The sequence below is a fragment of the Berghia stephanieae genome, chromosome 9 (assembly GCF_034508935.2).
Source record: "Berghia stephanieae isolate SIO BIC M18660-M18661 chromosome 9, UCSD_Bste_1.3, whole genome shotgun sequence".
NCBI lineage: Eukaryota > Metazoa > Mollusca > Gastropoda > Nudibranchia > Aeolidiidae > Berghia > Berghia stephanieae.
Genome location: NC_088368.1, coordinates 7,962,533 through 7,988,435, shown reverse-complemented (window position 1 = coordinate 7,988,435; position 25,903 = coordinate 7,962,533). Strand labels below are relative to the sequence as shown.

Sequence of the window (25,903 nt, the reverse complement as noted above, 5' to 3'; positions counted from 1 at the left end):
TCCAGAATTTTCATATTCAACATTTTAATTGAAATGTCTTCAATTTGGGCCATCTCAATCAAAATTTAGTTCATAAACAAGCATTTCACTGTTTATACTAAGGTCACATATCAGTACATTTAACAAATTCCTACAAACTATCATAACAAAAATGAAAAGAGTTGAGAAGTGCAGAAGAAAATAAAGAGAATTAAAATTCTGCAGTGATGAAAGTTGAACCCGGAACCAGTACTTTGGGCCATCTGAATCAAAATTTGGTTAATAGACCAGCAATCTCACTGCTTAAGAAAAGGTAGATAATTTTGTTCTAAATTAATTTTTAAAATTGTCGCAGCATGTCTGAATGCAAGGGACTTTTTTTCTTTTTGCATCCATCCAAGGATGAGGAAAGGCAAGATAATCTTTCACTCAAATTTTCTACTATAACTTACGAGCTAGCTAGACTGGGTTACTAGACTTTCTTACTTTGTTGCACTCCTCACTCTCGCTTTCATTCATTTTCTTATTTGTGAACAACCAGCTTGTTTGTCCGAGCAAGCTTGGATGAGTGTCACTAATCCCATATTTTGATTGCTCAAACATCTACTGGTTAGCAGCATTCTATAGTTTCCCCACCCCATTCTCCCTCTCTCTACCACAGGTATTCACATAATCTGTGTGGTTGTATGTATGTGTGTGCACGCGCGTGTGTGTGTGTGTGTGAGAGAGGGAGAGAGAGAGAAAGAGAGAGAGAGAGAGAGAGAGAGAGAGAGAGAGAGAGAGAGAGAGAGAGAGAGAGAGAGAGAGAGAGAGAGAGAGAGAGAGAGAGAGAGAGAGAGAGAGAGAGAGAGAGAGAATGCTGTAGGCATGAATTTAATGAAAGAGAATAGGTTTGAATTGGTGATATGAGTTTAGGTAAAATACTCACATCTACCCCCCCTCCCTCCCCTCTTCCATCTCTCTCTCTCCCTCTCTTCTCCTTTATCCCTTTCCTTCTTTCTCTCAATTTCTCCTACTTACCTCGCCCCCTCCCCCCTCTATAGGTCTTTCTCTAGCCCCTCTCTCTGTGTTTATCATTTTCCATATCATTTGTAGCTTCATCTGGGTGGTCATATTATATATTTAACCATATGTTATTCAACAAAGTGTATATAATCTTACTCACCCTCAAAGCCAGTGTCACAGACACACTTGTAGTCACCATCATCCTCATCTGAACATTGAGCCCCATTGAAACATGGATTAGATCGGCAGCCACGTTTATCAACACTGCAATCCAGACCAATAAATCCACTTTGACAGATACAGAAATATCCATTTACTCTATCCTCACATGTACCACCATTCTGACATGGATTCACAGCGCAATCATCTATATCCTCCTCACAATTCTGACCTGTAAATCCCATTATACAATCACATCGAAAGCCTGGGAAGAATTTACTTCTTGATAGAGAAGCACTTTCAATACATGTGGCATTATTTTTGCATGGATTTGACTCACACTCATTTATATCCACCTCACAATTTTGCCCAGTAAATCCTTCCAAACAAATACATTCATAAGTCCTCACACCGGATGGTGTTGACAAAGATGATGAAGAGGAGGAAGAGGGGGATGACTTCAGTGAGGTATTAAATACACAAGTAGCACCATTTAAACAAATATTATTCAAGCATTGATTTACAGGAGTTTCACAATTGAGTCCAGTGAAATAAAATGGGCAAATGCATGTATGAGAGTCCACAGAATTTCTACATTCACCTCCATTCAGACATGGCTTTTTAAAACAATGGTCTTTGTATTCGCAGTATGTCCCATAGTAATCCTGAGTACAATTGCACGTATAGCGGTTTGATTCTAGAATACAGGTGGCATCGTTTTTGCATAAGTGCTGCTGGCAATAGTCATACTTCTGACACTGTAATCCAAAATAAGGAGAAATGCACTGGCAGTGAAAAGGAAGACTATTTGAGGTTGTGGAAGGTGGTAGTGATGGTGAAAGTGATGATTGGGTACTTGTTATTTGAGTATTATCATTGTTATTATTATCTGAGCTGGAATTATTAAAATCTATCAAACTACATTTCCCACCATTCAAACAAGGTGTGGATTTACAGTAATCTTTTATCTGACAGTTTCGCCCCAAAAATTGCTCTGTACATTCACATGTGAAATTATTCACTCTATTCAGACAAATCCCTTGATTCAAGCAAGGATTAGAGACACAATTATCTATCAAAGATTCACAAATCTTTCCTGTATAACCAGGCCTACATTCACAGACAAAGTAAGAGTAGTTATAGGACATGCAAGATATTGTATTCTCCATCACACAAACTTGTTCCTGGCACGGTTCATAAACGGTTTCACAAAGACGACCAGTGAACTGTTCAGGACATTGGCAGGTATAAGACAAATGATGATCAATGCAGGTTGCTGAGTTCTGACAAACGTTGAGTTTACAATCATCAGTGCTTTGCTTACAGTTGTCTCCTTCCCAGCCAGGTAGACAGGGACACGAGAATTCATTCCATTCATCCCTACAATAGGAATTTGCAGGACATGGGTTGATGTTACAGATAGATATGTTTTGACACCCAGAGACAATGGATTTTGGTTTAGAGACGATGCCGAGTTGACTGGTGGTACTCTGGCCCTTTGCTGCAAGGTTTATCAGGTGAGTGTTAAAGGTCAGATTTCGGATACAACCTTGGAAATATCCAATTATGTGTGAACTTGTATCTGTAAAGAAATGAAGAGACATTACGCTTTCAGTCAATATCCACTCAATTATAGAGATTGACAATCAGTTTTAAAGGAGAAACTGAAATGACACCAAAAGTTAATGTTTGAGAACTGAAAATTGATATTCTTATAATAAAATAGCAATAGAAATATAATTGAGTTTCAAAACACCAATAAGCCTCTAAAATATTCAATTTCTAATACTGAATCTTCATGTCCAACTGATACAAGAATGCAGTAGCTCTATAAGTAGATTATCACATTAACATTCTGGCATGGCAGATTTTTGTGTGTGCATCATAACAAAATAGGATAGAACCGTCTTTTATTTTCCAGGCTTGAACATAAAAGATAATTAATTGGGAGTAGACACTTTGCGATAGACATGGGTTCTATCTAGTAGTACATGTTCTATATGTGTTATAGAAAGTGGGATAAATCCAGGCTTAATGGGCTACTTGGCTCTAAAAAACTATGCAACTATGTATTTTTGCTTTAATTTTTACCTTTTAAAAAACAAATTTCTTCAATTATCTTATTTTACAAACGATTATGATTTCAAAGGTATCAGTCAGTGAGTTTTAAATATCATCTATCAAATGTCACTGGATCAAAAATCTATGGGGAAAATAAGAAAAAAAAATCAATAACGAACAGAGAATTGTACTAATTTAGCGTATAGATCTAAGCATTGACCTCTTAATCAAAAAGAAACATATTGAATATCTTATTTCTATCATTTTAATGCCATCGGTGAAATCTCAGCATGATAAGACAACTGTTCATTACATCTATTGCACAAGTGAAGATAAACATTTTGCACCTCATTATCCTCTACAATGATTGCTTGTTATAATGGTGAAGGAGTTTAACTGTAGTGGGTGGAATGCTGCTCATACATTTAAGTTTAAATTTAAGATAGTGCTTCATTGCAATCTGGTCAGAAAAATCGGAGAATTAGACAAAGAAAATGACTGAAGTAGCAATAAGGTTTCTATATCTATTCTTACATACCAAAAGAGAGAGGCCTAGCCCCTACATATATTTGGACTGTGTGATTCAAGTCAGTTTGATAAGGGTCAAAATTGGTATGAAGATCAAATGTGGCACCATCTAAATTCAGAAACCAAAAGTCTTTATCTCGCCTCCAGGAAAGACTGTGCCATGAGCCATCAGACACGTATGTTTCTGATTGGACGGTCACTGGATAGATAAATATATATATATATATATATACAATTTTTAAAAAGGGTTTACTGTTAGACCTGATAGTGAAATAAAATAATTTAAGCAACTTTTACATGCAGCATTACATACAATTTAATTATCATATTATGCTGCAATAAAAGAATCCAAATGAGCTGTATTCATATTATCCACTTTGGTACTTCATAGGCACTTGGAATAGAGAATCATTATTTTATCATTAATTATTTCTATTATTGTAACAATGACTATGGAAAATTTCCTTTCTTTTTTTTCTTCAAGAAATAATGTGCTACAATTAAAGCATCTTTACCGGGTACATTTTGAAAATTCATCCATACATTTTAAAAAATTACTCATCTTCAAATGTGTCATTGACTCGGATGGCCCACAAAGTGTAGCAATGACTATCCCGTACAAATCTTTGGGCCATTAAAGATAAAGCCTCTGGCATTTAATTGTCACAAAGTAATCTATAAAACAGTAGGGGCAACTCGTAATGTAAATCCTGAGGAGAGAGAGAGAGAGAGAGAGAGAGAGAGAGAGAGAGAGAGAGAGAGAGAGAGAGAGAGAGAGAGAGAGAGAGAGAGAGAGAGAGAGAGAGAGAGAGAGAGAGAGAGAGAGAAAGAGAGAGAGAGAGAGAGGGGAAAGAGAGAGAGAAATTTAATATACTGTGAGGTAAAGGGAAATTAGACAAGTCTATTTCCATACGAGATATTTTCATCGTTCATTGTGAGATCGACATTGTTAAATGCTGTGATCATCATTTAAAATTATTCAACAGTCGTCTATTTACATTTTCACCAATATTCATAATCCTTATTTTTTCCAAACACTTTAAATTCTACTTTTAGCTGAAGAGATCAGACCTTGAGTAAAACTGGAGAATATCTGAAGATGTCCAGAAAACAGACGAAATTCTATCATTTCTGAATGTCCAGACTTTGTAAAGACTTGAAACATCATCACAGTGGAGGTGTTTTGTCGTGTCCGGAACTCAATTCCTCCAAAGTCTCCAAAGCCAATCAAAGTACGGTCAATTTGAAGGAAAGAATAGCTGTGTGTGCCATCAAAAGTGTAGGCAATGGCTGTTGACATGGAAAGAAATCATTATAATAAAATTTTTATTAAAAATTCAACAAAGATTAGACAAACTAATCAAAATCCACTTTTTAAAAAATAAATGGCTATGAGGACTTCTCTGAAGACTTTCTGCTTTAGGTCTGAGTTTCTTGTTACTGTTAATGTTTGAGTAAACCACAGGCCAGTAATTGAAGTCAAAATATAAATCATGAAATTTGGGTTAAACCAATATCATGCTTTTACTGAAAAGGATAAACATTCTGGTCAAAATCCATCTCCTCCTCATTCATTGTTTCACCTCCCCAGTGCCACACCCCCTTCTTATTGGACTCATCACCACCATCACCGACACTGGCACAACATGATCATCCTTTACTAAACCTCCTTCTTCACCTGAACTGCCGTACTCACTGCTTTTGTTAACATATTCATTGTCAGAATCAACATCATGTCGATATACTTCCACCCTCATCGTCAGAATCCATCTTGAAATTTAAACAATGTTACCCTGACGCACAAAAACGCAAATATAACACCAAAGAAATGAAAATGACCTCAATTGTCAAGTGTCAGCCATACAGAAATTCTCCTTGGATCAGGGGAAACTACTTGTGATTTATTTTGATTTTGCTCCAGAAAGATATCGCCTCCAAAATATGTTTGTTTACATTTCTAATTAAGTCGAACTTGGTATATAAAATACAGTATTGTTTTTTCGACTTCAGTCGAATACCGCAAGTCTAGGGCTAAGCAAATTGATAAATTGGATTGAATGTTGCTTTATTGAAATTAAGAATTGGATGAGTCATAATAAATTAATGTTGAATGATGATAAAAAAGAGATTTAATTAATGCTAGGCACAACATAATTTTTAAAATTGATATATCAATGATTAATTTTGGACTACTGTTATAGAATCTGCCACCAAAGTAAAAGATCTTTGATTCTATTTTGACTGTCACCTATCAATGTCAGTTCAAGTTAAATATCTTATCAAATGCATTATTTTGAGGTGAATTTTAAAAAGCCATATTAATCTGAAATGATAAAAAACAAACTTTTTTTTGCTGTTTACAAAAAAATGTTTATCCTTTTCAGTAAAAGCATGATAGTGGTTTAACCCTTAAGAAGGTTTAGTAAAGGATGATCATGTGGTGCTAGTGTCGGTGATGGTGGTGATGAGTCCAATAAGAAGGGGGTGTGGCACTGGGGAGGTGAAACAATGAATGAGGAAGAGATGGATTTTGACCAGAATGGCGTTTGGACAGAGAGTCGATGACATGGGGTGGTTTGGAGACCCCTTTAGATTTTTTAAGACTTTTTTGTTATTGTTTTTAAAAATTTGCCGTTCTCTGCAATTTTATACAATATCATGTTTCACTTCATTTCCTCCTATTCCTTATTAGAAATGATGAAAGCCATTCATTTTTTTACAACACCAAGTTTATTCACTTTTTCAACAACAAACACATTCAGTCTCCCACGTGCTTAATAATTAAAAAGCAATGTTTTCATACTAAAGCTATTTTTTGCATATTAATGAGCTTTCCAAGATGGCCACCAAAATCAAGTGACCAAATTGGCATATTCAGTTATGTCGTTATGTTTCTTTGTCATACTTTTAGGGATCCTCCAAGTCTGAGTTTGCTTCATCAATTTTTCAAATGAATTTTTTAAATGAAAACCAACTGTTTTAAATGAAACCCCCAGAATCCCTCCACACTGAGAGTTACATAAGGTGAAAATACCGTCGCATGATAAGGGTTAAATCAGCATGTACAGAATCTTAAATTTGAGAGTCATCTGCATAGAAATGATGGAAGAGTCCAAGTGCACTAATAACAGGTGGAAGAATTTGCATGTCATTGTAAAAAGGACAGGTCCAAGGACCGAGCCCTGGGGTATACCAACATTTAATACCTGGTTGTCTGTCTGATTTGACACCATCCAGCATGACAGACTGTCTCTGACCAACAAGGTATGATTTAAACCACTTTAGGGAGGATCCAGTAATCAATGTAAAATTGGAAAATCGACCAAAAATCTTGAAAAATGGTAAACGTATCAGAATGCAGGTCAGAATGACTTGTTACATAATGCTAGACATTAATATATAGCAGAATCAGTGGAGGTTGAGGGGATAGTGGGGTGTCACAATTTTTTCAGATAACAACTAGAAACTTTCGAATATGGCAAGACAGACTTGGGATAATATCCTTACTTAGCACATAAAAAAGATGGAGGCAATTGGTGAAAATAGGAAAAAGAAACATGATTGTCATGGCCGTAATTGAGGATTGCTTGTTGTGCAGCTTTGTGGTCTTGTGTTATGACACTCGCCTTCAGATCAGAAGGTCCAGGGTTCAAGTCCTGTTGCAAAAATTGTAATATCACCAATCAGATGTCCTACATATTAAGTGTTGATGTCAGCCACAGACCATTTGTAAAGCATTTTGAGCATGTTTAGTGGATAGTGCGCTACACATTAACACTCAAGTTTTGTCCCATGGAGGAACAAGAGTAATATGTCAAATTGGTCACCATTATCACACAAATCTCCACGAAAGCTTTCCCCACAGAGACAAGAGGCTCCATCCCAGCCAGGCACACAAACACCCTCATTAAAACATTGCTGAGCTTGACAGCTCTCATCTCTGCCACAGCCTGTCCGTGGCTTAGGTGGGTCATTTCCCAGAGATGACAAAGTCCTGTCTAGGAGGTTAATTTGCTGTCCATTGATGTGTAAATCGCGGATACATCCCTTCAAACTGAAAGAAAAGGACGATATTGAAAAAGAAATAGTCAACTTATATCCATCTGAGAAGTAAAAAGAACAGTTTGTTGATAGATTGCACAATAATTTTACTAACCTTTTTTAAAATGCTAACTACAGATCCTGCTTTTTTATTTTATGAAAAAAATGTGCTGATAAAGGATTTGAGAATCTTAGTATTTACTTAGATACTACACTTTAATTTTAACATTCAAGAAAAATTAGTCTTAATAACCTCATACCAAGCAATCTAAATCTAAATTTGGAACAAATGTGATCTAATACATCAAATACAGATTATTAAGATATAGAATGTTTAAACAGGGAATTTATCAATTTTACTTTTTGTAAATGATTATTTGAATGTTTTTCTGGCAATGGTAAATGTAGAGTCAATAGACTGGTCATGGCCAGAAACACAGTTTACGTCACTAAGTCGTTCTATTCTGGATCCATTTGGCTTGCTGGATTTCTTGGTCGCACTCAAGACTTCACCCATGTAGAAATAAGAACAACCCAAGCACAGCCACACATCTTGACAGTGGCCAAACTACCCTTCACACAAGAAATTTTGTGTAAAAATTAAATTATAAATTAAAAGAAGTGAAAACATATTTAGCTAAAACAATGTTTTGACAAACAATATTAAATTATATATAAAGTTAACTTCACCAATCACCATTGCATCTCCTCCCCCCCCCCCCCCCCCCCCCCATTCTCTCATTCTATCCTTTATTGTTTTCGTTGCCTCAGCAATACGATTGCCAAGTTGTTGCCAATTTAGGCTGTTTAGTTTCAAATCAGTACACCACGGGTTCTACTGTACCTGAATAGAGAAGGTAATTTGGTCTTGCCAACTCTCCACGTGTCCAAGGCTGGATGGGGGTGGAGCTGACCGACAAACAAGGGGCCATACACACGGAATACCTCGCCTGCTGTACCTTGAACTAAACCAACCACTCCATCTTCTTCTGTTGACACTGGTAATGTAAATAACAATGTCTAAAGTAATGTAAATAACAATGTCTAAAGTAATGTAAATAACAATGTCTAAAGTAATGTAAATAACAATGTCTAAAGTAATGTAAATAACAATGTCTAAAGTAGTGTAAATAAAATGTCTAAAGTAATTAAATAACAATGTCTAAAGTAATGTAAATAACAATGTCTAAAGTAATGTAAATAACAATGTCTAAAGTAATGTAAATAACAATGTCTAAGTAATGTAAATAACAATGTCTAAAGTAATGTAAATAACAATGTCTAAGTAATGTAAATAACAATGTCTAAAGTAATGTAAATAACAATGTCTAAAGTAATGTAAATAACAATGTCTAAAGTAATGTAAATAACAATGTCTAAAGTAATGTAAATAACAATGTCTAAAGTAATGTAAATAACAATGTCTAAAGTAATGTAAATAACAATGTCTAAAGTAATGTAAATAACAATGTCTAAAGTAATGTAAATAACAATGTCTAAAGTAATGTAAATAACAATGTCTAAAGTAATGTAAATAACAATGTCTAAAGTAATGTAAATAACAATGTCTAAAGTAATGTAAATAACAATGTCTAAAGTAATGTAAATAACAATGTCTAAAGTAATGTAAATAACAATGTCTAAAGTAATGTAAATAACAATGTCTTAAGTAATGTAAATAACAATGTCTAAAGTAATGTAAATAACAATGTCTTAAGTAATGTAAATAACAATGTCTAAAGTATTAACCTGTGAAGATGTTGTATCACAAAATTTGGAAAATTGTCAGAATGTTGCCTTCCTATACTGACATTTGACACATCAATCATTGAAGACTTCTAGGTCTTATTTTGGGGACCCGGTGTAAAGCAATTGAGTGGGGGTTGACGAAAGACCAAGGTAAGACCTTGACTCAGTCTCTTGACCGTGTCAATTATAGAGGAGACATGATCCTGTAGCTATTTGGCACCACTCATCTATGTTGTTTACCTTGTGGATGAAAGAAGGACTGTCCATCCTAGTCCATTCTTTGATGTTTTGTCGACATCTAAGATAAGACCATTGATCTAAATTTTTATTTCTTTGTTCAAACTTAATTTTCTTCTCTATCCCACCTATTGAGTCCCCATACTGATATTAAAAGGGAATGTTGAAAATGGGGGTGCCCAATGATAAATCGAAGTGGCAGGAGTTTTCCAAGTACCCAATTCATCCCTCTTTTAGAAGACACAAAAGGATTTGACTTTATAAAATATATCATCAAATTAGAAATAAAAAACATCTGAAAGTACCTTTTGATCTTCTCCTGTGTTAATACAGACCAAGAAAGACCTGATGCTTCTGTTTTCTTTTGCACTTCATAATAGTCCGTCCCATCATAAATCAAAATAAAATATGTAAATCATGAAGACTATTCCATTACAATATTACAACTTATCTACTCGAATGGAATATTGTGGTGTGTACACTATGATTATTATCTATCAATTTCAAAACATAATAGTCCAAGCTGTTACAATTCTCTCAACTCACCTTCCAATGAGAATGATTTGTCAGCAAATACCAAATGTACTTTAAGCCAACGCCCAACCTGCAGGTCACTTCCTACCCTCCTGATAAAATCACGACCAGTGGTTTGGAATATCACAGCCATTCTAATGGTTGAGTCATCTAAGCTTAATGACAAGGCATCACCTGCTAGCTGAAATTGAAATAGAACTGTAAACGAGCTCTTTAAAAATTGACTGAAACTTTTTGAAAGAATGAAGACAAGAGTTGTAAAACAAATAAGGTCAATATCAAAGAGGAAAGTGATATTAGGCAATGTGATTAGAATGGCAAACGTTAGTACTTACTTGAGGCCCTCTCCAGTAGAAATAATGCCGATTAAGCAAATCTTTCATATAAGTAAAGATGACTTCATCAAAAACAATGTCAAATCCGTTTCTACTGATAGGGTAATTAAAGCTATAGGCTTTCCAAACAAGGAACTGATTAAATATATCTGACATAGAAAAAAACCAAAATTATCATCTTTAATTGAATTATTTCTCACATCTTTATTGTTGTTCGACAAGTCAGAATTTTAATCCATGAACACCTCATGAATTAAGAGAATGTTGGAAGAATGTATTAAAGTCAAATTTCAATCATTTAAAGAAAAAAAAATTTGGAAGAAACAGTATTTCAAGTCAATGTTTTACTCTTTGGAAAGGTGAATTATAATGAATCCAAAAAGAAGAAAGAAACAACAGAATTGAAATTAAAAGTGAAAAGCATGCACACAAGAGTAAAACAATGGCAACTTATTTTCTTTGAAATTTATTATTACTTACCATTGTTTTTTCTTATTATTAGGTACGCCAATTAGTGAAGAAATACAGTCAACCACTTTGTTTATAATGTGCTGTGAAGCATTCAAAGGGGATTGACAATTATCACAATCTAGGTTCAATTTCGAGCTTTCTCTAAAACGCATTCCCTGTGGGTTGTGTTTTACGTTTTCATGAGTTATTTTCCACCATTACAAAGTAGCCAAAGTTGATTTAGAACAAACTGTGAAATTTATTGTTCAGCCTGTCAGTGCAGGTTGGCTAACTTTGTGAATGTGGAAAGTGGAAATATAATTTTAAGAATGCATGGGGATGTATTCAGACACCAAAAGTTTTAAAATGCATCCTTTAACCATTGTCACTAAAAGTCCCCCATTAATAATAAAAACAACTCATCTGCTGTTCGAAGTGCTGTGGAACATTCTCTATCATTTTTATGAGTGTTAATTTTTTTTTTAATTAACAAAAATATTACATGTCTGTTTGATATCAAGATCATACATTTAATGTTCATAGTTTCTACTTCAATTCTTTCTTTCAAAATGCACATTTATCATTTAACAATCCACCAATTAACACATAAATTTGGTTAGTAATATTCTAAGATATAGGAAGAGCTAAAGATTGAAAGGAATAGGATGTTGAGGATGATGATAACTAGGGCAATGACAGTGGTAGTGATTGTAATGATACAATTTAGTATTTTAAACAATAATTACAGAGACTTACAGTATACAATAGAAGGCCCGAAGATTGAGTTCCTGTAATCCAGAGGGATATCTGTGATATTTGATCAAAGGATCCAACATACAGCATATTGTTCGCCTCAAAATGGGCCATGTTTTGTACCTCACACTTTTCTCCTATAAATCCAACTGGGCAATTGCATTTCTTGGACAGCCATAAATCTGATATTCAATTTAAAAAATAAAAATAAAAACAATAAAGATTCAAATTAGATCTGATGAGTATAACGTACTTAACTTAAGACTGACGGATAATGTAGAGTGCTTGTTGAGCAAGGATACCGAAAAGGCATCTTGAGTAGATGAAATTCACTTGGAGAACAAATGAAGCATAGCATCATGTACAGATCTCATTAATTATACAATGATTAGCTAAAAAGACATAAGAAATTATATTTGTTTTTAAAAACGGTGCAGGATCCCATTGGTCAATACAAATATAAAAAAGAAAAATGAGATTATCAGCACCAATAAATATCTGCGTAATTTTTAACACGGAGAGGAGCCTGGTGCTTTAAAAAGGTCTCAACTAAATTAATAAAGGATGTATATATGCATAACTTATGATAAAGACCATCACATGAGTACTGAGTGATGTACATATTAATCAAAGAAATAACTTAAAATTATGATAAACAAAATCCACAATTTATATCCCCAACTGCAAAATTAAAAGAATGGAGCGTTTAACACACCTTATGACAGAGGTATTCTAAATCCATTTTACTATGCACAATGAGGAAGATATTTTACATAACAGAAACTGACTAGTATATTACTATACTATAAAAGATCACTTGAGTGTGTCATTGGAAATGAGTGAATTTGTGAACACTTCTTTTTTTTTGGTTTGTCAATGTGGGAACGTACTTATTTTTGTGTTTCAATGTGTTACAGTTTGTTGCTGTTTGGCAATTGAGTTGTTGTGAATTGTTTTCATGTAGGGTTGCCCTGAGTTCATTCACTGTTGTTATTTCTTCCTGTGAGTTTGTGCTTGGGTTCTTTTACAGGATCTTACTTCTAACTACATTATTCAGTAGATTGTTAATTGTCAATTAGTCAAGTATTGACTTTATATTCTATTACCTGATAACCAGAACTATTTGAAAGATAAGGAGATGCAAACCACTCTCTGTAGCTTAGTGAAATGCCCCCCACCCTCCTCCCTCCGCCCAAATACACTTTTCATTCCAAAAAAAAATTAAATGGGATACACCAGTTGCCCAGGTACGAGTCATCGCATTGTCTACTTGACTGCTTTGTATATTTGATATTTAAAAAATATATAATGGTAACCAATGAGTCTTAAGTCAGAACCTAAATGTAGACACAGTTGTAATTATAATTTATTCTATCTCTAAAGCACATTTATGCCATTTTTACATGTATTATTGTGTAGTTTTAACAACAAAAATCAATCATAAAAATTTAGCAAATGAAACTGGAATTGTGACACCACTCTGTATCTCAGTAGCACAATACCTGATAGTATTACTCTGATCAGCGAGCAATTAGTTCAGATTATTTAATTATAATAAAATTAACAGTTGAATGAGGGTGCACCTTACCAATACATTTTCCTCCATTGAAACACAAGTCAGGAAGACAAGGGGAGTGGGTAGAACATCCAGGGTCTGGGGCAGACGATGAATTAACAGATCCATTGAACTCTGCGGCCTCTGCTAAATTCAGTATTTTCCCATTGATGGCGAGATTCTAATTTTTGAAGAGTCAATGATAGTAATAAATTGAAAGATTTAAAAAGAGTTAAGTAAAGTTTTCTGTCAAAATTGTTGTGATGGCACTGTATATACAGTGCAAATACTTTTCAGTCAGGATTTGGAAAATCAAGTATGTGATTCACAAAGCAAAAAGTGTGCAAAGTAAAAACAACACGTCAGACACAGGTTTGTTCTGATTTAAAAAAATCATCTTTCTCTTCTAAATGCTTGCTTCATCCATTGACATTTTCAATGCTTTCGGTGAAATTAAAGCCTCATATTTTGACCTTAAAAACAATTTTTAAAAAGACTTGAGCTTTTATGTAGCGCAATATCCACTCAATATGCTTTAAAAGCTTTACAACGGGTCCCAAGTCAACAGCAACACTTAACATGTAGTACGAGATAGCATGCAGTAAGGTACTACAATAATTTGTTTTCCACAGAGACAGCACCTGTACCATTTTACTCATTTTACATCTGAGTATGTTGAGAAAATAAATGTGAGTAAAGAGACTTTTCCAGTTTTGGGCATTCACAGGTGAGTATCATACCATCAGACCACAAAGGAACATAAGGATTAGGTATCACTATGCATCATACTTCTTTTTAAATTAATTTTCTTTCACAAATTGTTATTAACCAGATTATACACTAAAAGGCAAATTTGTTTGTTTGCTTTTCTTCTTCTTTTTCTTTATACAAATAATACATAACAACTTTCTAACTCTTTTTTTATTTTTACTCCTACTTACTGACTCAGTCAGTCTATCATTGTTGGATATCCAAAAGAAAAAAAATAGGTATGGAATTTCCCTGACACTCTGTAAAGCATCTTTAAAGTTCTCAAAACTGCTCAAAGGTTTGATACCATGTTTTTTTAAGGTTGTGGGTTGATCCATGTTAGGAAAAAGTGATAATGATTGTCGACATTAGATGGAGGAATAGTCATTTGCTATTGATCTACTGTTATCTCTGTACGGCCATGTAAAGGCCATGTAATGTTATTTAAACGTCCAGTATTATGTACTTCACAATAAATAAATGAGGTGCTTTTCTAAAAAAAAATTTTCTCCTTTCTTTTCTTTTTTTTTTTTTGGTTTGTTTGATTCCCCCCCCCCCCCCCTCCCCCCAAAGTTAGAGGTTACAAGTATAATATAAACATGTCAGTGTTGTTGCATTACTACAAAACAAGTAAGTGACCCATTTGGCTATCAATACCAGCTAGGCTCACAAATTTTCATTTCAAACATTAAACCAGTAAACAGATAGCTAATTTTAGACACAAATATTTGGCTGGCCTTTGCAATGTACATTGGAGTCAGTATAAAATGATGGAAATAAAATCCTACTTAACTTCCGTCAACATTAACTTACCCCTAGACACCCTGTGAACCCCGTCATGGTTGTGACTACACCCCGTGTATATGGAGTGAACTCTTCCACACCTCCAAAGTGAAATGATCCATCTAAATTCCATTCCGTTATCTTATCAAAGGTTAAAGACGCCAATGGACATGCTGTGCTACCCTCATTTCCTGGGCTACTGCAAGAGGAGCTAGTGACTTTGATGGTAGATGTGAAAGCGGCACCAACAGTTAATTCCACAGCATGACTATGGATATTCGAGTTAGAAGAGTCCAAGAGAAGAAACTGTTTAAGGGTCTGATGCCCATTGTTAAGTGAAATGTAGAGTTGATTAGGAGGTTGAAGCTCCATCAAAGCATGCTGAGGTTGACCCTCTTTAGATGTCTGAATGAAAAAAAAAAAAAAAAATCTAAAACAATAATTCTCTGTGGCATCAATTTGAGACAGTTACAATAAAGAATTAATAAAGTCATAGAAGATTTTTAAAAACACATTCAGGCACCAATATGTATACATGCACACATATATACAATTTTTGTTAAAATTACAAATACATTCATAGAAAAAGTAAAACTACATCAAACATTCATTGTAAAAAAAATTATTTCTATTCAATTCTTCTTATAATCTTACCTTACTCTTTATTATTAAACTCACCCCAGTAGTAAGAAAGAGAATCCCATTAACAACAGATGTAGTAAAGGTAAAAGACACAACAAGATTTCTGTTGTCATTACTTCCACTGCCAGTATCCCGCTTCCTTCGAACGTATACATTGTTACTCTCATGCTGATAGGAAAATAGTTCCAAATCATCATAGACGTAGGATGAAAAACGTCCTGTTGGGCCAAACTTTTCCAAATGAAGGGTTTTTCTTGTGAAACTGTCACCACTATAGTCACTGATAATTCTATCACGACCACTTCTTTTCTTCCTTTTAGTTGGATTAACCCCAGCATTGCTTTCATCATCAGAGTTGAGTGACTTTATCAAATTGTTAACAGATGGCAGATTTAATCCTGAATCCCCGTCAAATGATGCTGTTAAAAGATTTTGACATCTATCTCCTTCAACACCTGTGAAATGATATATATATAATGTGAAGTAATAATAATAATAATAATAATAATAATAATAATAATAATAATAATAATAATAATAATAATAATAATAATAATAATAATATTAATAATAATAATAATAATAATGATAATGATATTTTGTTTGTTTGTTGCTTTAGGTCTCTTCCAACACAATTGAGGTTATATGAGAGACCGCTGAAACAAAAAAAAAACAAGCAATTTAACAAAAATAGTATAAATGTAAATCAAAATCATAACCTAAAGATATCATAAGCTAAATTATAAATAACCAAGAACAAACAGGCAGAAGATTTACAGAAAAAAAAATACCCCTGTCAAAAATACAATCACAAACCAAAGAAACAGGATAGGCTAGTAAAGAGAAGAAGAAACGACATCACTATCGGATCGTATACCCATGCGAACATCATAGGTATATGATTCAAGGGTGATGCTCCCATCCAACCACCCGCAATGATAATGATAATAATAATGATAATGATAATAATAATGATAATGATAATGATAATGATAATAATAATGATAATAATAATGATAATAATAATAATAATAATAATAATAATAATAATAATAATAATAATAATAATGATATTATTATTATCATTATTATTCTCATCATCATCATCATTATTTATGCTTTGTTCAGGAAAAAAATGGACTGCCTTAAAGCTCTGTATTATTAACATATATGAGACCTGGCTGCATATTTCTAACAGTGTGATTATAATTCAAAAGCAGTGTTGCCATACTAAGAGATAGAGTATGAAAATATAATGCCTACTCTCTATAACAACATCATGGGGATTAGAAAAAAATGTTATAGAGAGTTATTATAGTGGAGCAACCAAAAATAGTGTGTGTATGTGTGGGGGTGGGGGGTGGGGGGGGGGGGGGGGGGGAAGAGGGGTTAAGTGCTTGAACTAAGGGCTCTCTTTTTCTAACCATCTACTGTGGCCATTTCAGCCAAAGTAGGCTACCTTGAAATAGTGCCATGTCGCTTCTTGAAACTACAGAGCCACGAATTGCTTGTTTAAAAACTCATCATTCCAAGCTATTATCTTTGCCTGATCTACAATGATCGGCCACAATGTCTGTGTGTTGATTAGTCGATTCTGTGTGAACTACGTCAGCACAGCTGCATCATCATCAGTAATTGTAGATAGTCACTGTTTTTTACAGAAATCAACTCTTAAAGTCGACACCTCTTGTTGATCCCAAGTTTTCTTATCTTAAAGTGTTCCATTGATAATAAATAGAGTCAACCAGCCTGGCAGTGTTGGCGTTATGAGGATTTCATTGTAGATATTCTATCACACTAACGTCTTATGTTAACAGGAATCACCCATGTTGTCCAAAGTGACCAAACTGGGGATTAATAATCTTCCGCAATGAAAAAATAAGTTACTTAAGTGAGGCTTGTACCCAGACAACAATATAATGCCATAACCACTCAGTCGCCCCCAAGTGAGTCCGTCAGTGAGGCCAATCAAGGCAAAAAGCTAGCTTAGGTGGAAGAGTTTACTGACTAGTCAATGGCTGTGACACTCACTCCCACGCCAAAGGTGTCATAGTCAGCGCTTTTCTCTTAAACTTGGTATACATAGGAGTGGACATTGTGATTCATTTTTATATTTGTGAGCATGATCAGTAATCAAAGATGCAGATAGCAGGTCAATAGTACAGTATCTTATAAACAGAAGCCGGTTCTGTTGGTGTAGAGAGTTAACTAATTGGTCGACCATCGTGGCCCCATGGCAATTCAAAGCACCAGGTAAGCTAACTTTTAGTCTCACTTCACGTCGCCTATGGAAAACGCCCACATCAACTGGTCTGGAGGGGACTGGATATTATTGTTAGGACATTCAAGTGTCTTCGATAGCTACAACTACAACTACGGGAATTCATTGGATGGGATGCAAAGGTTTTCGCTGGACCAGAAATTTTGCCCTGACTGTCAATTTAAAAATCATGATTATTGCCATATCATTGGTGCTATATAGGGTTTTTACTAAAGTGTATGTCTTTATGGTGGCTTTTAAAAATTATTAATGATATAAAGGAAAAATAATCTGGACTTGGAATCCACAAACCTGGGCGGCATGTACAGGAAAACATTCCATCTTGCCCAGCACTACAGGTACCATCAAATTTACATGGGAATGATGAACAAGGCTTGATCTTTTCACTACAGGTGCGACCTGGAAATATGTATGTATATATAAATATTAGTTTTATCATCAATGTATATTAAATATTAGTGTTATGATCAACAGAACCAACAACAACAAAAATAATAATAAAAATAATGATGATGATAAAACTCTCTTTCACCCTGCCAGCCAGCCCCTCTTTTGTAGTTGTTGTAAATGGTGTGTCGGTAACACAGTGGTGTGTAGTGTGTAAAAGTCAACCAACACAATAGAATGGAGTTTTTGGCAAATAAATATTGAATGCCTGCTCCCAATTTAAATATACTTTTGTCTTAATTGCCATAGAAAGGATAAATCCATGAATTGATAATTTATTAAAATTATCTTTACCTTAGTTGACAGGAAAAACACGAATTCGATTGCACGCACAAAATCTGCTCTTGATATGTTAACTGTTTTATAAAATACACTCATCCTAATTGAACACTGCATTGAAAATGTTTTCATCTAATAAAACCCTATGTCTTTACAAACATACTTGACTCTCTCTCCCTCCCTCTCAAACTTAATTCTCACACGCTTACAAAACAGTTTGTTTTTGCTGGACGCTACCTTTTGCCTCAAAGTTGTCCGAAAATGTTTCATAATCAACAACAATTTTAAACATTTCTAGACTTTAGACCAATCTGCCACCTTATGACTCCTTTGTGTAGCAACATACAACACAGGCTACCTTTCAAGATTTACAAACTGATTTTACAAAACTTGTAGAATAAACATCACTGTACCAGTTAACCCAGGAGGACAGTTACAAATAAAGTCATTGACCAGATCCTGACAGGTGGCAAATCCTTGGCACGGATTAGATTCACAGTCATCTATGTTGGTCTCACAGAACTGGCCTGAAAAAGTCATCAAAGGTGCAATTGATAGTTTGTGTGTGATGCAACACTACAGTTTTGATTTTCTTTCTTTTTTTTCTGTTACCCATAAAGATGAACAGTTATTATTATATTTCATCCAAATACTTAAAAGCAGTGAACATTAAACATATAATGATATAATAATAATACAATTGTTTGCTACAGTTTTGCCATCAAGAATTAGATTGTTTTAGACTTTACTGCCTAATATTAATATATAAATAAGCCTTTAAATCTTTAAATCCTAACATCAATGGTTGGAGGCCACTGGCCCAAAGCTGTAATGATTATTATATTTTTGCCCACACAAATATTGCTTGCCCCCATGTGATCTTAAGCACTGCATTCCATTTTCACTAACCTGCTGTTTTACCATGCCCATTACAATAAATATACTGAACCAACAGACCATATGAAGAAATTTCCATTTCATAAAATACAAATTGTTTGTTAGTCACATATGAGCAGTTTTACAATATACCATCACGATAGTCATGTACTCATTATACTCGAGTCAAGCAGGAATACATGTATAAAATGTCTCATGTAGTCAGCGTTTTCTGCCACTATCATGGATCCAGTCCACGCACAACATTCCTTGACTTTGACTCCACTTATTATCAATGATAATCTTTCTAAAACAAAAAAAGGGGGGTAAGAGACTTTTTTGGGGGGAAGGGGGAGGGTGGATAGTTTTCTAGTAATTCAGTCAAAAGGAGGTGAATGTGAAATGGACCAATCTCTTTTTCATTTTTTAAAAATATGTGACCCTCCGCCTCGAAACGGTATTAAGCCGAATTTTTCAATTTTGGGTTTTTGGTCCCCAATCATAGCTTATTTTATGTTTTAAAATTTGATACCAAATTTATACAATTCTGATTGTTCATTGCCGAGATATGACCATTTGAAGTAGGGAGAGTGTAAAATACAAGTTTTGAGAAAATCGACTTTGAAGTGAGGCACCGTTTTCACGCACAGTCAAATCAATAACTCCTTAGATACAGGCATCGAAAATTTGACGATAATAGTGAAATTTGGCATGAGCTTAGATTATACATTTAATAATGTACCTACAAATTTTTGAAACAATCCAATTATTACTTTTGTAGTTATTAATTATTATGTAAGATGTTCTTAAAATAAATAAAACACCAAAGAAATTTTTTTTTAAATGCCGATAATTTTATGACATTGCTCACTTTTTCAAGAATTTTTGATATCTTAATAAAGAATCAATGAAAAAAGAATTATTAATGTGAAATTTTTGTCTTAGTTAAAGAAGGGTTTATAATTTCAAAGTACAGTTTTGAAACTTCGTGAAGCCGGGTGGGCAGGGAAAGAATTATCAAGAAAGAGGATGAGAGAGGAAGAGAAAGAATGAGAGAGTAAAATACACACACACACGCACACACACACACACACAACACACACACACACACACACACACACGTGAGGGAGATAGAGAGAGAGAGAAAGAGAGAGAGAAAGAAAGAAAGAGAGAGAGAGAGAGAGAGAGAGAGAGAGAAAGAAATAGAGATAGAGAAATAGAGGAGCGAGAGGGGGAGGGGAGAGAGACTGCTTGTGCAGAGGACGGGAGGGAAATAGCGTAAAGATTGAAACCTGTAAAAGTGTGTGTGTGTGTGTGTGTTTGTTTGTGTGTTTGTATGTGTGAAAGAAACAAAAGGCAGACGGAGAGAGTGAGGTAGACATGAAGAAAGGGATGGAGGCGGAGCAAAGAATTGTAGGGATAGTTTAAGAAATCATTTTGTTTCAAAGTAAGTCATAGTCAATCAATTGGAAACATATTGACCAATGAGATTGCAATTAAAGAAATGGGCTGGTCAAATCATTCATTGCATGGTTTCCATTTTGAGTCAGATGACAGCTTGAGGAGGAGGGGTGGGGCTTATTGTGTAGTGACTTACATGAAAACATGTTATTGAATGTCTCAAATTTTCCTTAGCGTTCACCCACATTGTTGATTGTCTAAAAAGACTCTCCTATTCCTCCCCCCCCCCTTCTTTCAGTATACAAATGTAGTATGATGGTTTCATACTTCTTGTATTTTTTTAAATAGCACTTTCTGTTATGGTCTCCTTCTATTCGTCTTGCGGTATGCTGCGCGCCGTCGCACTTAAGTGGGGAGAAAGGATAAAACCAGTGGCGCACCTCGCTTCAACGTCATTCGCCTCCCGACTCACGTCGGGGGCAATCCTAATTGAAATAAAACTATTAGATAGTAAGATTTAATAGTGTGTTATTTCTGTTTCTTTATTTGACAGGTATGTTGAACTTTTATTATTAACATTGTCATAAGCATTTATTATTATTATTATTATTATTATTATTATTATTATTATTATTATTATTATTATTATTGTTGTTGCTGTTGCATTTATTGTTTTAATTATTGACATCGTGATTTCTTATTTTATTCATATCATTTCCGTGGATTGTTAATGCCTTTGTGTAATGACAGTAAATCGAATACGTGCCAGTATAACTTGTATCTGTCATGAGGAAAATACTTAGTCTAATTAATTGATTACATGAGTGCTAGCAATAATCTGTTTATCACGATTACAAACTTACCACGATCTTTATTACTGGTGATTTGTAAATAATATCGGCCTACTCTAATGTTGTTGGTATAGTTATCCTGTCACTGTCACATCCCTTCCATCTATCCATCTATATCTCTCTGTATCTATCTATCTATCTATCTATCTATCTATCTATCTATCTATCTATCTATCTATCTATCTATCCATCCATCCATCTACCGACCGACCTACGGACCTATCTATCTGTATACTTACTAATCTGTCTGCCTATGCACATATGTACCCATCTTTATATATTTACCTTTTCAATTACTTAGTATGAGATTACAGTTGGCTACATATCAATCTACCTAATAATCTATTCAACTATCTATATGCCTGTCACCTGATACACATATAGGCATAAGTACCTATTGTCTGACTAGCTGTATGCTCAGTTATCGGTCTGTCTGTCAAGCTTTCTTGGTCATTAATCGTTATAGCTGTATAATGTCCTGATGATGCCCTGCATCATAGAATTATACCAAACTTCTGAGATTGTTGGTAGTGATTTATATCTTATGCTTTTATGCTTAATGATGTTGGCATATTCGATGCCATTATCTCACTTGGTAAATATTCATGTTTTATTGATACATTCGATTATCATTATATTACTAATTTTGGCCGTATCGCCACTCGACTTACGTTGAGGGCTGAGTGCCAATCTTCATTTTCTATTCCATTATATAACATGCATTGGCCGTATCGCCACTCGACTTACGTTGAGGGCTGAGTGCCAATCTTCATTTTCTATTCCATTATATAACATGCATTGGCCGTATCGCCACTCGACTTACGTTGAGGGCTGAGTGCCAATCTTCATTTTCTATTCCATTATATAACATGCATTGGCCGTATCGCCACTCGACTTACGTTGAGGGCTGAGTGCCAATCTTCATTTTCTATTCCATTATATAACATGCATTGGCCGTATCGCCACTCGACTTACGTTGAGGGCTGAGTGCCAATCTTCATTTTCTATTCCATTATATAACATGCATTGGCCGTATCGCCACTCGACTTACGTTGAGGGCTGAGTGCCAATCTTCATTTTCTATTCCATTATATAACATGCATTGGCCGTATCGCCACTCGACTTACGTTGAGGGCTGAGTGCCAATCTTCATTTTCTATTCCATTATATAACATGCATTGGCCGTATCGCCACTCGACTTACGTTGAGGGCTGAGTGCCAATCTTCATTTTTTATTCCATTATATAACATGCATTGGTCATTCGCCTCCCGACTCAAGTCGGGGGCAATCCTAATTGAAATAAAACTATTAGATAGTAAGATTTATTAGTGTGTTATTTCTGTTTCTTTATTTGACAGTGTCGCCCCTTCCTTAGAACCAATCACGACCCTGAGCATTGCGCGAGAGAAAAAACTCAGCATATCTCTTGCGCAAAATAAGATCTTGTTTTGTTCTATCACTCCCTCTTCATTCGTCCCAAGCCTCAAGAAGCCTGCCACGCTGCCTGCCAAAATAGCGGCACTGGCAACTACACACATCTCATTCTCAACAACAAAAACTACACCTCATTATCAAGAAATATCTCGCCACCAAACCTCTCAGAACAACTCCAGACATCCTCCCTATCAAATCTCTCTCATTTACTCCATCGACTATATTACACCTTCCTCATTAAAAACTACACGTAACTTGAAGAAAACTACAAAGAGGCTTCATTATTGTATGTACCCCCTGCAACCCAAATAACAAGATACCACACACAATAACAAGATTATTACACAAAGAAAGCATGACCAAACATAGAGAATACAGTCCTAGTCTGTGCGACCAAACGAACATCTCTCTCTCTCTCCTCTTCATCTATCTATCTATCTATCTATCTATCTATCTATCTATCTATCTACCTACCTACCTACCTACCTACCTACCTATCTATCTATCTATCTATCTATCTATCTATCTATCTATCTATCTATCTATCTATCTATCTATCTATCTATTTATCTATCTTTCTATCTATCTATCTATCTACATATCTATTTATCCATTAATAGTTTTGTCTCTCTGTCTGTTTATCTATCCATTTCATTTTTTAGTTACAGTTCATTAATTGTTGAAGGCTCTGTCTATTATTCTGCTTTTGGACTTAAAATTAAATGTTTATCCTACAACAATCTCTGTAAGTGTAAGATTAGGCAACTGTTGTCCTATTAAGTCTTAGCATGTCCTATAATTTCATGAATAAAAAAGAGGGACAAAGGAGGACCCTCATCTCGATCATTACCCAATGCAGCTAGACAAAGAAATGATAGCACGTGGTGTGTATCAAAATGCACAAACACACACACATATGTAACACCCGCATGCTGACGTCATGAAGCATCCCCCGAGCATTATGGGCGACAGCGCATGTGATGAGCGTTGACCAATCAGAATCATTCATTTGTAAGGTTGTCAGGGAAAAACCTAGACTTGTTTACAGTTTTTTAAAGTTCATCATTGGTTGAACCATAAAATTGTGGAAACAGTCATTCTTTCTCTGAGATAGATAAAGACACGCCCTTTGCTGTGATATCTTACATCTTATTGGTGGAGAAAAAGACTCGGTATTACTAAGCCTTGGAAAGGGTGGCTGTCTGAAATAAAGTCAACTCTCGTTTTGAATGTGTCACTGATAGTTGCATTTTTAAACTTGAAATTTATATAACTTATCATCAATATTTATGTTGAATTATTATGTTTTCATTTAGAAAAATGATTGTAGTTTCTGAAACAACCAAAAACTGAAATTTGATAATTTTGACCATTTCCACTTTAAAACCGGTTTTCTTCGTTTTCCAAATCCCGACTTAATACCGCTTCGAGGCGGAGGGTCACATATGGTAAATTGCTTCATCGTGCACTTCAGTTGCATTTTATACAGCATGTGTCTTAATCCTTTTTATCTTCCATATTCTATCTGGATGTTAAGTGTAAATAAGGGGGTTTCTGATAGCTCGGTTGTTAGAGCACTCACTTCACATGCATAGGAACCCGGTTTAATTCAGGATGAAGTTGAGATTTTTTCGGACCCCTATCCTGCGTCCACCCAGCAGTAATTGAGTAGCTGAATGTTAGATCTGGTGGAAAGTACTTAGCAATAGACTAGTCTCATTCAAAGGGTCGCGAGCAATTTCTATTGTCCATTTAACACTATAGAAATCAGGATAAACTACTGACCTAATAGTTCTAAAGGAATACTTGAAATATACCTAAAATAAATCTGTTTGTCATTCTGCTAGCTAAGTTGATAGAGCCATACTTAAAAAAGCAGTTTCAAGTATAAGGACAGCTAGTCAGATATTTCTGACTCCTCTGTCCATGATGCAGTGATTGGGTTACTGGACCTGTTAGACCTGACAGAAAATACTTTGTAATCAACTAAAACATCCTATTCAATTCAATCACTGAGTGTCAAGAAGTTGTAACTCCCTTATCAATATTTTATGGATCCGAAAGACTATCTTCCATTCCATTCAAGTTTGGCCTTGGTTCTACGAGCACTTACCTGTAAATCCAATTGTACATTGACATGTGAAGTCATCACCGCCTTCAATACATGTAGCATTGTTTTGACATGGCTTAGCTTCACAGTCTTTAATCTCATTTTCACATCTTTGGCCTAGGATTATGAATTGTATTTACAATAATTTAAAAAAATAGTTGACAGCAGGAAATTTGAGGATGATCTGTAAATCTCTGTTACAATTATATTGGAAATCAGGCAATTTGTAGAATTCAGCCACATTTCTTGTGATGTCCAGGATGTAATTGGCCACATGAAGTTATTAAATGATTATAATTCTCATAAAACATTTGTTTAATCTCAATCGATCCAATTTGATTAAATATTATGGAAAATAGTTTATACTCTTTTGTGAAAGGTTGAAACATTTTTTATTTATTTCAATGGAAGGTAATATTGTCATCTTTGAGACCATAATGATCCAGTATCTACCATATATTTCCACCCTCCTACATTGGGATTAGAGAGGTCTATCTATCACAAAGGCATTCCCATTACACGTTATAGACCTCCAATAATAAGAATGAGTATTAAGGATTCAACAGGGAAGAGTTGGCATTGAGAATTGGTCAAAGACTGGAAGTCTATGGACTGAATTTGGTTATGCAAACACTGCTGTTGTGAAGACATTGGTGAGGACA

General features: G+C 34.8%; 1 protein-coding gene across 1 annotated transcript in view; it reads right to left on the bottom strand.

The window, feature by feature from the left end:
• Positions 1-25,903, bottom strand: part of LOC144979616 (uncharacterized) — a 70,840-nt gene that overhangs the window by 18,811 nt on the left and 26,126 nt on the right. Inside the window, exons 13-25 of the mRNA XM_078926414.1 lie at positions 25,245-25,358; positions 18,982-19,095; positions 18,134-18,241; positions 15,598-16,016; positions 14,950-15,324; positions 13,420-13,567; positions 11,835-12,013; positions 10,306-10,474; positions 8,618-8,771; positions 7,560-7,786; positions 4,804-5,022; positions 3,743-3,931; positions 1,145-2,725 (exon numbers count right to left, since the gene is read on the bottom strand). Coding sequence (XP_078782540.1) covers positions 1,145-2,725; positions 3,743-3,931; positions 4,804-5,022; positions 7,560-7,786; positions 8,618-8,771; positions 10,306-10,474; positions 11,835-12,013; positions 13,420-13,567; positions 14,950-15,324; positions 15,598-16,016; positions 18,134-18,241; positions 18,982-19,095; positions 25,245-25,358 — 3,996 coding nt within the window. The remainder of the gene's footprint in view (positions 1-1,144; positions 2,726-3,742; positions 3,932-4,803; positions 5,023-7,559; positions 7,787-8,617; positions 8,772-10,305; positions 10,475-11,834; positions 12,014-13,419; positions 13,568-14,949; positions 15,325-15,597; positions 16,017-18,133; positions 18,242-18,981; positions 19,096-25,244; positions 25,359-25,903) is intronic.